The 13,414-nt window shown below is 35.6% G+C and overlaps 1 protein-coding gene and 1 long non-coding RNA gene across 2 annotated transcripts; one reads left to right on the top strand and one right to left on the bottom strand.

Annotated features, from left to right (window-relative positions):
• Positions 1–618: 618 nt before the first annotated feature.
• On the bottom strand, positions 619–3,987 carry LOC132270705 (uncharacterized). The gene is made up of 2 exons (XM_059771894.1): positions 2,430–3,987; positions 619–916 (listed from the first exon to the last, which is right to left on the bottom strand). Exons 1-2 carry the CDS (start codon positions 3,863–3,865, stop codon positions 880–882), a joined length of 1,473 nt encoding a protein of 490 aa, XP_059627877.1. The 5' UTR covers positions 3,866–3,987; the 3' UTR covers positions 619–879.
• A 4,922-nt stretch (positions 3,988–8,909) lies between these two features.
• On the top strand, positions 8,910–10,014 carry LOC132268491 (uncharacterized). The gene is made up of 3 exons (XR_009469300.1): positions 8,910–8,972; positions 9,319–9,386; positions 9,781–10,014. It is a non-coding gene; the product is annotated as an uncharacterized LOC132268491 (long non-coding RNA).
• Positions 10,015–13,414: the final 3,400 nt, after the last annotated feature.

Below are 13,414 nucleotides of genomic sequence, written 5' to 3' on the forward strand. Positions count from 1 at the left end.
ATAGATTGTCTTTCTTAATCGTCGGCTTTGCTCATCTCCTTTCTTATCTTTTCGAGCTCTTCGGGTGCATAGCATCCGCAAGACCTTGTGAACCTTCACAGAGTTCAGCAATAGTCTGGTCCATGGTGGTGATTTCTTTTCCAGAATTGGCTCCCGGGCACTTGATGAGAATCCCTGATTTGTAATTGTTTTGCTATGACCGAAGCTAATTTCTCAATGGCGGGTAACTCTGGCTTTTCTAGAGCTTGTAAAGTGCATTGATTGTTAAAATGAAAGCTTGGTGCTGTAAACATCAGAGAGGTTGGCACTTCAAAATCAGTATGCACAGATGTGAAATGTTCAAGCACTCGTTATCCTTCAAAATCTGATTTAGCTTAAATTGTATAATGGTGTTGGCATGATAGAGCCTTCTTGTTAATGTTTACGGGTTAACTAATTTTTTCCTTCTTGACAAATCTTTGGTTAAGTAGGAGGGAATAACTGATGACTGATTCCAAGATCGTAAGCGATCCCCGCACCATTCCTGTCACCCTTCATTTCATGCTATAAAAATTAAGCAAGTAATGTATTATCTACCTAAACCCATGCAATAAAAAGCCCTAAAAGATACATGCATCATTGCATGATAAATATAGACCACCTTTCATTCAAATTTCCATTACCAGAAAGACACAGATCCAACACTTGAGATTACGAAACAAGGAAAATAAGTGTTCATAACATTAAAGTTTACCAAGCTCCACAAAATACATGCACAATCCCAAATTTGCTCGTCAAACAAAATAAATTCATATCATATTATACTCTTATCCATTCACCCAACCTCCCAAGGGATCTTGCTCCCAACCTTCAAAGGGATCTGCCTTCCGATCCCATCCTTCAAAGTTCAAAGGGATCTTGCTCCCAATCTCTGCCTCTGAAAACAAACCACCGAAAAACTGGATAACAATATGATAAACAAGATAAAATGCTGATTAATTAAACAACATAAATATTTTGGAAGTCTGACAGATTTCAATTGGCATTTGGCAGTTTGATTTAACAAATAAAATCACAAGGACCACAAAATTTTCAAGGACAAACCAAAGAACCACAAACTTTGAACCCCCTTTTTTTTTCCTGGTAAAGGATTAGCTTTCATGTAGATCAGTATGTACAAACAAAGCACAAAAGCCATCAAGCAAATACTTCACGACCAAGGCCAAGCAACCAAAGCAAATGACCAAGGCTAGCTACAAGCAGCCATAATTCTGATGCATGGACTGAAAACAACATTGTAACCTCATTGTAAGGCTTGTTAGGTTCAACTGCAAAACCCACAAATTATTCTTGCCTTAATGAATCCGCAAGTTCATATTCTTGACTTCAGCAAAACTGAGTGAATTTTTCAACCTTTCGGGTTCTATGGACTTATTGGTGTTGGGGCATAGGGAAAGCACAAGGAACGCCGAGATCCACCGAAAGAGTAATAATGGAACAATCATGCACACAAAACACAAGATATACGTGGTTCACCCTAACTATAGGTTACGTCCACGGATCAGGAGATATTCAGACCGGAACAGGTACACAAACTCCTGCTCGAGGGTATAGAGGCAAATACCCGAGCCTTACACCGTGTGGTTTTAGCTCGCGCTCTCCCCTTGCCCTAGTCAAAGAGGCCAGCCCTTAATTCCAATCAGAGAGGCCTTTAAAGGCCAGGCCCGGCACACTCTCTGTCATCAGTGTTCGCTCTACCAATACCTTAAACTCTCTCTACCCATCAACTCACTCCCCCGTGGGGCTGCCCTCCACAAGCTACATCTCTCTAAACTCATAGCTAGGGATGGGGCTGGGTACCCCGGCCCCATCCCCGCCCACAAATCCCCCAAAAGCTAGTCCCCCGCCCCCGTTTAAGTTTCCCTGCCCCAAGTAGTATTTAGGTGCTACCCAAGAAAGACACAACTTCCTCAATAAACCAATTATCCAAATGGAAATCTCCACGGCCACATACCTAATGATCACCTTATACATCATCTCTTAATGGATTAAAAAATTAAAAAAACAACAAAATAATAAAAACAAAGAAAAAAACAGAGTCTGTCGCAACCAACGGCGTAACAACTGGCTCAGGCAACTAATTATACTCTGTAATTCGTCGCTCACAAAATGGTTTGAATGATTTTTCCTATCTTCCTAATAAAATGAAGAACGAGGACGTAAAAGAAATGTTGAAAGCTACTCAATGCATCAGACTTGCTTAGTCGAATGATGATCAAAAGAATGCAATTAGAATTGTTGGACAACAAAATTTTATTTATTTATATATATATAGCATGCAGGAATATTACATCCTCTAATGAATAGAGAAGCACTAGTACAGCTGATGACACAATTTATTAAGGACAGGGGAGATATAGGCAGATAATTAAGCTAATCATGGAAATTACTTGACAAAGCAAGAATCGAGGATCAAGTCACTGCCGAGGCCACTGATGTCGAGTGCGCAGATTGTCGAAGAGAGGGTTGTTAGACACTGCATATCTCCAGAAACTTCAACTACAGATACGGCCACGAATTGTTGATCACCAATACAACCCGAGTCCCCAGTCCTGATGATACAGAATCTCTTCCCAATCCCCATATATGCACAGCTGAACGAGAAATGGATGGAATCAGACCAATCCACAGGCGGGGCTGCAAACTTGGGAAATCCAACTAGCTGAGGAGGAGATATCTGTAGACCTTCTTTGTCAGAACAGCAATCAACCCGGTATGCATACAAGCCTCTATTGTATGAATAAATCACATCTTCAACAAACTCAGCCTTCCCAGAGAATGGATAGCGTATATTTTTTTGGCCGTTTGACAAGATCATCTTCTCCCACTTGTTTTTGGAATTAGAACCACCAGAGAAATTCCAGTAGAAAAACTCATTACGAGAACTTCTACCATTGAAATCTGCAACCGAAATGAGGAGAAAATTCTTTACAACCGCATAACCATTAACAAAGGTACAGCTCGGTAAATTAAACTGTGGAGGTAATTGTGATTCCCATTCGAACTCTCCAATGTTAAAGCTCTCAAGTGCTGGCGCTGGGACATTCAATGAAGTTGCCATAGATTGTCCATAAACATAAAGTTGGAGAGTTCCAACAGCCATAACTACGGGGAAAGGTTTGGGTGTAACAAAACCATGAGATGACGACGGCAACTCAATCAGTCGGTCATGCAAAGTGTTGAACACATGAACAGGAGCTTGGCGGACCTGGCCGCCCTGAAGGTCAAGCTGCGAATAACTACACGCTAAGTATAATTCGTTACCCACCATAGCACAAGACACAGACCCTAAACGTGGAGAGGTTTCCTTGCCCAAATACTTCCTTCTATTAAACACTTCAAATCGACCTTCAGATTTTACTAGAGTTTTTCCCATCTCTAATTTGAAAATCGCAGCAGAGTAAACAGAAGAATTTCTCAATTGGCAAACTATGAAAACTACTGGCCTTACCTTCTGCTCACACGTGGGCTGAATTGATGATCCCGCCACCGTCTTCAATCTTCTCTGCAATCCCTTCTCTGGATACTGGAAGAATACCTCCCTCAGATTCTCCTGCTGCCGGGGGAGGGATTCCTCCTCCGACACCGTATACGACGTCTTCTTATCCATGAAAATCCTCGACAGCCTCGCCAACATCTTCTTTCCCCGCACTCGTGGTTTCTTGTTCTTCAGCACCATCATCTTCTTTCCCGGCACTCGTGGTTTCTCCTTCTTCTCCACCGCTCCATCCTCCAAATTATGATCTGCTATCCTCTCCTCCATCATCATCTTCTTTCCCGGCACTAGGGGTTTCTCCTTCTTCTCCACCATCATTCCCGTCTCCATCCTTTGAAAACTCCTCGGTCGTGCTTCTTAGGGTTCGTGCTTCTTAGGGTTTGTTGAGAAGATGATTATAATTCCGTACATATAAATAGAATTTCATTATGATTCCAATTCCTATTCCAATTCAGATACCTTTTCCAAATCCTGAGTAAATTGAGATGAAAGTAAGATGGGCCTTTAAAGGTAAAACAGCTAATTGGGCCTGCGAATGATCTGTGGCATGTGGACTAAACTTTTGTTTAGCTAGACAGAAATTAATGGTGGAAAGTAAAATGTAAAATGTAAAATGTAAAAAGTAAAATATATATATATATATATATATATATATAAAGTGAATGAAAAATAAATAAATTTTTCAAGAAAATTTTGAAAACTAACGAGTTTAAATGTCATGAAACTTTTCATAAAACAAATAATATTATTGTAAGTTTTAAAAACTTTCTCCAGATGTGAAATTTTTTTTCTGCGTGTATGTGTGTTTTTTTTTTTTTTTAAGAAAATTTAATGAAAAAGTTAAAAAGTCATTTTCTCTCAAACTTCTAAAGTATTCAAAAAATAAAAAAATTCACTTCTTTTCTTTTCTTACTATTTTCATATAATAAAAAAGAGCGTTAATAAACGATTTCGAAACAAAATTTTAATCAGTAGAGTTCTGATTTTGAATTTGGTTTATTTGATTAAGAATTCTAAACCTTAGACCTAGTAAAAGCAGATGCTCCGTAAGAAGAGCAAGGTCTAATCCAATTCTCTCAGGTTATTTGCTTCGACGATGGCTGGATTAGCAATTTATATACTTTTTTTTTTTTTTTTTAATCGGTAAATATTTCGTTATTTGGGTTCCCTAATATGTTAGAATCTTGAATGCCATATGCGCCTTCATTTACAAGAATTCCAAATAAGTTTCCACGCCAAAGGAGTTATAAGTATGCTTCATCATTAGGAAATATAAATTAGCGTTTGGAAAGCTTGATGGCTAATTTTAAAAGTATGACTCATTTTTCATTTGGAACACAAAAAATGATATTGTATAGAGAAATGATAATCTTTCACAAACTATAACCATCGGCGTTGTCTTATATTCAGCTCCCGCTGTGTGAACAGATACTGCAGATTCTGGTGATCACTAAATAATCTGAAAGACTCTCCCAACAAATAATGCCTCCAAATGCATAATGCAAATACCACAGCTGCCAACTCCAAATCGTGTGTTGGATAATTAAGCTTATGAGGCTTAAGCTTACGAGATCCATACGAAATTGGTCGTTACTCCTGCATCAAAACACACCCAAGACCTTGCAAAGAAGCATCTGTGTAGACAAGATACTCTATCCCGCTCTGTGGAGTAGACAGAACCGGTGCAAAAGTCAACTTATTTTTTAGCTCATCAAAAGCTTTCTAACACCACAAATCGTACACCCTTCTTAGTCAAATGAGTGAGTAGTCCCGCTAGCTTTGAGAACCCCTGAATGAACCTACGATAATATCCTGTCAATTCGAGGAAACTCTGAAACTCGGTAGGTGAAGTAGGCTGTCCCCACTATACCACTGCTGAAACTTTGGCTGGATCTACTACTATTCCTCTTTCTGACACTACGTGACCAAGAAATTTCACTTCCCGTTGCCAAAATTCACACTTCTCGAACTTGGCATCCCATTTGCGTATGTGCTCCCGAGAAAGATATGGTACTCTATTCCATTAGGGGGATCGGGAGCAATCGAAAAAACAGATCCAGTATCTCTTGGAATCCTGAATAGAATGCTACCAATAATTGTACTAATCGACATATGTCTTTCTCCCATCAATCAGTACTAGTTAAAGTAATGCAAATTTCCCTATTTGTCCCCACTATACCACTGCTGAAACTTTGGCTGGATCTACTACTATTCCTCTTTCTGACACTACGTGACCAAGAAATTTCACTTCCCGTTGCCAAAATTCACACTTCTCGAACTTGGCATATAACTGGTGTTTACGAAGCGTCTGTAACACTGTGCGAAGATGTCTAGCATGATCGTCCTCCGAATTAGAATAAATCAAAATATAATCAATGAAAACGATGCCAAATTGATCTAAGTAAGCCCTGAAGACTATGTTCATTAAATCCACGAAGACTGATGGTGCGTTAGTCAATCCAAAAGGTATAACACGAAACTCATAAGAACCATATCTAGTGAGAAACGCTGTCCTAGGAACATCATGCTCCCTAACCCGAAGTTAATGATATCCAGAACGCAGATCAATTTTAGAGAAATATGTAGCTTCCTTCAACTGATCAAAAAGATCGTCAATTCTGGGCAAATGATACTTGTTACGAATAGTAACATTGTTCAACTCCCTGTAATCTATACACAGGCGAATTAAATCATCATTCTTTTTCACAAACAACACTGGTGTTCCCACGGTGAAGTACTCATACGAATAAAACCCTGGCTAAGTAATTGCTGAATCTGATCCCTCAGCTCTCGTATCTCCACTGGTGCCATCTTGTATGGTGCTCTAGCAATAGGCGTAGTACCTGGAGCTAAGTCAATCACAAAGTCTATCTCTTGACTAGGTGGCAACAGCCATAACTACGGGGAAAGGTTTGGGTGTAACAAAACCATGAGATGACGACGGCAACTCAATCAATCGTTCATTCAAAGTGTCAAACATATGAACGGGAGCTTCGCGGATCTGGCCGCCCTGAAGGTCAAGCTGCGAATAACTACACGCTAAGTATAATTCGTTACGCACCATAGCACAAGACACAGGCCCTAAACGTGGAGAGGTTTCCTTGCCCAAATACTTCCTTCTATTAAACACTGCAAATCAACCTTCAGATTTTACTAGAGTTTTTCCCATCTCTAATTTGAAAATCGCAGTAAACAGAAGAATTTTTTAATTGGCAAACTATGAAAACTATCGACCTTACCTTTTGCTCACATGTGGGCTGAATTAATGATCCCACCACTGTTTTCAATCTCTCTGCAATCCCTCCTCCGGTTACTGGAAGAATACCTCCCTCAGATCCTCCTGCTGCTGGGGGAGGGATTCCTCCTCCGACTCCATATATGATGTCTTCTTATCCATGAATTTCCCGGCACTCGTGGTTTGTCCTTTTTCACCACCATCATCTTCTTTCCCGGCACTCGTGGTTTGTCCTTTTTCACCACCATCATCTTCTTTCCCGGCACTCGTGGTTTGTCCTTCTTCACCACCATCATCTTCTTTCCCGGCACTCATGGTTTCTCCTTCTTCTCCACCACTCCATCCTCCAAATTCTGGTCTTCTATCCTCTCCTCCACCTTCTCCTCTATCATCATCTTCTTTCCCGGCACTAGTGGTTTCTCCTCCTTCTCCATCATCATTCCCGCCTCCATCTTATGAAACTTCTTGGTCGTGCTTCTTACGCTTTGTTTGGAATGCTGGATTTGGATTTGGATTTGGATTTGGAAACAAAATTTGTCTTGTTCAATTACAATGGGATTTTATAATTATAGAATTTCAAATACTTTTTTAATTGCGTTTCAAATTCAGTTTAAAATGTCGGATTTGACAGAATTTGATGCAATAAATATTCATTAATTATATATTTTCTTAATTAACACGTTTTAAATTCAATCTAAAAAGTTGGGATTTGACGGGATTTGACAGGATTTGATGGAATAAATATTTATTCATTATATATTTCCTTAATTAAGACTCCAACGACTTATTGTTATGAAACCCTTCTTCTTATTAAACCCTATCATATTAAATATCTACTATCATACCTCAATCTCTAGTTTTCCTTCTTATTCTCTTATTTGACTAAATCTATCCTATTAAATATCTATTACCATATCTCCATATCTCAATCTCTAACGTTTTCCTTTCTCTTCTTTTATTTAACTAAATCCATGTTACTAGCTCGTCCAAAAATATCTATATCTATATATATATATATGTATATACAACCCTTCTTCTTATTAAACCCTATCATATTAAATATCTACTATCATATCTCAATCTCTAGTTTTCCTTCTTATTCTCTTATTTAACTAAATCTATCCTATTAAATATCTATTATCATATCTCCATATCTCAATCTCTAACGTTTTCCTTCCTCTTCTTTTATTCAACTAAATCTATGCTACTAGCTCGTCCAAATATATATATAAATCAAAATCTTAAATTGCATTTAACAGATTGATCCTCAAAATTATGGAACTTTGAGTAAGGGACATTGATTTCTCAAAATTACCAAAAGTACTTTTGTATACTTGAAAAATCATCATCTTCTTTCCCGGCATTAGTGGTTTCTCCTCCTTCTCCACCATCATTCCTGTCTCCATCCTATGAAAACTTCTCAGTCTTGCTTCTTATGCTTTGTTTGGAATGTTGGATTTGGATTTGAAAATAAAATTTGTCTTGTTCAATTACAAATGGGATTTGATAATTATAGAATTTCAAATACCTTTTTAATTGTGTTTCAAATTCAATCTAAAAAGTCAAGATTTGATAAGATTTGATGAAATAAATATTCATTAATTATTTATTTCCTTAATTAACGCATTTGACAGGATTTGATGAGATTTGATGGGATAAATATTCATTAATTATATATTTCCTTAATTAACCCTCCAACATTTTCTTTTTATTAAACCCTTCTTATTAAACCCTATCTTATTAAATATCTATTGCCATATCTCAATCTCTAACGTTTTCCTTTTTATTATCTTATTTAACTAAATCTATCCTATTAAATATCTATGAGTTAAATTAAATTGTTGGCAGCACAAGAATAGACCAAGCACATGTTATGTAGTTTATCTCTCTATATTAGATAAGGTCAAGGCTTCTGTAGAAGCTAGTGGTCCTCGGACGGGTTAGTTACTACTAGTATTGACAAGTAAAATAAAGAAAGCAAAAGTATAACAGAGGGAGTTCGGCCATATAGAGAAGAAGAAGAAGAAGAAGAAGGAAGAAGGAGAAGGGGGGGGGGGGGGGGTTCGGCCATATAGAGAAGAAGAAGAAGAAGAAGAAGGAAGAAGGAGAAGGGGGGGGGGGGGGGGGGGACGGGGGAAAAGGTGATAAAAGAAGGGAAAGGGAAAGGAGTATTATTACGATTCTTGTTAGACTTTAGCACAGGTGAGGAATTTTTAAATTAGTAATTTTATGTTAAAAGTTATTATTTATCTTTTTTTTTTTTATAATGAGTAATCTAATTAACTCTTCCAGTTTATATATCATCTACCTTATTATTTTGTACTTGATTGAAGGACTGTTTTGTGTTTGTACTTGATTCAATGGCTGTTTTAATTGAATTAATACCATGGATGTTTTATGGGAATTATCACGCTGAAAATTGATATAAATAGTTGTGATTAGAATTTTAGCTATAATTATGTATAAAGTTTGAGATTTATAATGGAAGTGATAATTGTGAATTAATTCTCTTTAGAAATGGGTATGATGTGATTTCAATTTTGTTCAGGCAAGGAGAAGGAGCAAACAATTTCGACAATACCAAAGGATAAGTGAACAATTTGGGGAGTTGTCAAGGTAAGTGTACTCACTGGAAGTTTATACTTGGATGTGTTTAATTGAAACTGTTTATATGAAATGAAGATGCATATATATAACTTGATTATATTATACAAGATTCATACTCTGGTTTGAAGAGTAATATTATATAAGATCCATACTCTAACCTGGAAGGAGAGTAATATATTATATAAGGTCCATACCCTGGCCAATAAGGAGAGTACTATATTATATAAGATCTATACTCTGGCCTAGAAGGAGAATACTATATTTTAATACATGTAAAGTTGGAAGTTATATGTTAATGTAGTTTAATTGAAGTTGTCTGATAATATTTATTTATATTATGCTGATGTAGTAATGTTGTATTCACTGGGTTTTAAGTTCACTTCTTCTATATCTATATTTTCAGGTAAAAGATTGTGTCACTACTGACAGGTCTAAAGTCTTGAGTGTGAATGGGGGATAGAACAATGGAACGTATTTTATATAAGATGTAAATATTGTAATAAAACTTACTAGTGTAACTTGTAATTAACGGTTTAGTTTTGTCGGAACTTGCATAACATGCCTATAATTTGTTGTAAATTGTAAACTATTAAGCAGGTATTCTGATGTATGATGACCTCATGTTTGAATGAGGTTAATGCGGATGGTTAGAGACATTCTAATTGTTCAATTTATTAAATAGTGTAAATTGGGTTGAGGTGTGTCATAAGTGAAAGTTAAAAATAAAATCTTCATCTACTTAAATATGACCTGACATCAGGGGGTCTGAGTGTAATTTACCCTTCACATTCTAACATTTTTCTCTAACGCTCCAATTTTTTAAAAATGATATATTATTTCTAATAATCAAAATAGGTGCAATGTTTCAAGTTTTATTTTTGAGGAGTTAAGTTAATTTGTTTTATTTTTGAATTTCAATGTAATGGGTTCTTGATAAGGCTTTCAATAAATACAAAAAATGATAAAAGAAAGTTCATTGTTGTGGAAACAAGGAAGAGGGCTATACTGTCATTTTATTTTAAAAATAAATGAAGTTAGAGCAGGATAATATTGGAGGGCGGATAACATATTCATATCATTACAGTTAATTGGTTAATTGGTCATTCTTTACGGTATTTTTTAAATTGGGCAAAGTATAGAAAACTCACCTCGATTTGTAATCTTTTTCAGTAAACCCATCGTCTAATTTTTTACCCAAGAACCTTCCTCGACTTGTAACCCTTTCCAATAAATCTCCTTGTCTAATTTTTTACCAAAGAACCCCCCTTAACTATTTAAGGGGTAAAAGAGTTGATATTTGGACCAAAATACCATTTTATTTAAATCTTAATTTTTTCGAATTTCAAAAATTCATATCTCACAAACCATACATCCAAATATTACAAATAATATATGAACAGAAAGTTAATAAAACAAGGATTTAGAAATATAAGATTTGTTTAACATAACTTCATAACTATAGAGAAATAGACAATCTAAAAATCTATTGTAAAAATCTTATTTTATTTTATTTTTTTTTATAAAATACTTGGGTTGGGTTATTTACAAAAACAAATTCATAATTATTCATTTTCATATGGAGGATAACATATAAAAAAAATTAGCCCCAATAGAGACGGAATATTCAATTTTATTTATTTATTAATTGACGAGTCTATAAAAGAATGAAAATACTTTGACGCAAAATATGTATCTCATAAAATCGATCTCTGTTGGGGCTAAATTTTTTATATATTCGGCTCCATATGCAAATTAATAATTCTGATTTTTTTTTTTTTTTTAAAAAATAAAATAAGATTATTGCCTATTTCTCTCTGGTTATGAAGGTTTATTGTACAAATATTATATTTCTGGAATCCTCATTTCATAAGCTTTCAGTGCATATATTATTTTATAACTTTTAAATGTACGATTTGTGAGATATGATTTTTGAAATTCGGAAGAATTAAGATCTAAATAAAAGGGCATTGTGATCCAAATATTAACTCTTTTACCCGCTTCAGATAGTTAAGAGGGGTTTTTTGGTAAAAAATTAGACAAAAGGGTTGGAATTTGGAAAGGGCTACAAGTTCAGGGGGGTTCTTTGGTAAAAAAAATTAGACAAATGAGGTTTATCGGAAAAAGCTACCGGAATTTTCTGTACTTTGCCCTTTTTTTAATTATGAAGTACCCAACTGCCATAATTATACCATAGTATTTCTTTTCTCCCAAATTTTTAAGAGAAACACAAATGCAAACAAACTAATTATAATTTACGCTCCAATATTATATGTATTTATAATAATAATAAATAAATAAAACCTAAATCATAAAGAAACTAATATTAAAAAATAAGCCTATAAATAATAGAATAAGAAACAAAATCAATAAAAATTACTAAATATACAAATTGAGAGCATTTTGAGTATGTTTAAATCACGAACAAAAGTTTTGAAATAATTAACAAGTCTTGATCCTGTTTTGATGCCCTAAACGTTAGAATTGGACCGAAAAATAGTGTATGTCACATCAAAGTTATGGGTGCTGCTCGTTGAACCGTTTTCAATCGAGAAATTTCCTTTCGGGTAAAAACACGAGCACCTTGCCAGTGATAAAAAAATCTATATATCATATCCGTTTTTTAATCCTGCCGCTCAAGCAGCATGAAAGTATCTACAGCCCTTTCAAGTCCAATGCCCTCCTCATCTCTATCCAATGTGAGATTATCCTCGTCACACCTGGTGGTAGGGATGATAACATATTGGGTCTCATTCACTTCTGCACAGTGCAAGCCACATCTACCTTTATTTGAGCATTCAATGTGGCGTCTATATGAAAACTTGCAGGCCATTAGTCCCTTCAAATATATATATATATATATATATCGGAAATTAGTCCCTTCAAATATTAAAATCAGCATTCCATCATAACTGAATATTATTCAATCATAATGAGCAGTTTGGAATTAGCTTTCATTGCATTAGTTTGTTTGATAAGTTAAATTTTAACCAGTTGAATTCAAACGACATTTTCGGTTAGTCGCAGCTGTGATATCAAAAGCTAGTCATGGTTCTCCGGTGGAGAGAGAGAGAGAGAGGAAGAACATAGCCACGTTTTTTTTATGATGACTGCCTTTTTCATCAAACGTTTTTTTATTTTTTTATTTTATTTTATTTTTTATTTTTATTTTATGAAATGATCTTTCATTTAGTTAGAAAGCAGAATAAATTAGTGGGAATCACCATTTTTAATGAAAGACAAAGGAATCAAAACTACGCATAGAGATGAAAGAAAGGTTTGAGAAAGTAAAAGTTGTAGTCACATCGCGGCATGACCCTTGCCTGTAGCTTGAAAGCTGTTTTTCTCCGTGTCAGGGAGCAAAGTCTTCGGACAAAACAGCTAGCTAGCCAAGTCAGTTTGATCGAGGAATTGGGGGGAAGAAAGTGAAGAAGTGGGAGGAAGTTACCTAAACATGTGCCAAAAACACAGGACTTCGTCGTAGAAAGTTCGGCCAGAGACATCAAAGGAAGGGACCGGAAATGAATTAGTGGAATCATCATTTTTAGAGAATGGTCAGGAATCATCATACCAATTTTAAAATTAGTTACCAAATTAAAGAATAAAAAGAAAAACATTCCATTCCCTCTCCATTTGGTTCCATTCATTCATACCAAACATGGCCCAAGTTCTTTATGAAGGCTTTTAGCACTGGAATTGTAAGTCCCATACTTCCAAATGGAGAAAGCTACTCATAATCTGTAAGTCATAAAGAGTGAAGCTGTTTCCCTCCAAGCATATTATTGGCAACAATCCTCGTATTAATGTGCTCAAACATCATTGAACTAAAATCTTAGCTGACCTTTACTTGAGCCTCTAAGTTCCATTCCGACTTTTCTCACTCAATTCCAACAAATGCCCTGGACTTGATGGATTTAGTGCTTTTTAAAATAAATAAATAAAAAGAAGAAGAAGAAAACATGGCCATGTTATAGCCTATAGGTGAAGATGTTTCAAAAGTTGTGAGGGAGTTCTTAGCGAATGGGAAACTTGTTAAGGAG

Source organism: Cornus florida, unplaced genomic scaffold (genome assembly GCF_030987335.1).
Source record: "Cornus florida cultivar Cherokee Brave unplaced genomic scaffold, ASM3098733v1 CherokeeBrave_3.0.0_Hap2_Chr08, whole genome shotgun sequence".
NCBI classification, from domain to species: Eukaryota; Viridiplantae; Streptophyta; class Magnoliopsida; order Cornales; family Cornaceae; genus Cornus; species Cornus florida.

Coding starts and splice junctions, on each gene's coding strand:
- LOC132270705 (XM_059771894.1), bottom strand. CDS start 3,865: ATGGAGACGGGAATGATGGTGGAGAAGAAGGAGAAACCCCTAGTGCCG. Junction 917..2,429: donor CTCGATTCTTGCTTTGTCAA/GTAATTTCCATG, acceptor GTTTGTTTTCAG/AGGCAGAGATTGGGAGCAAG.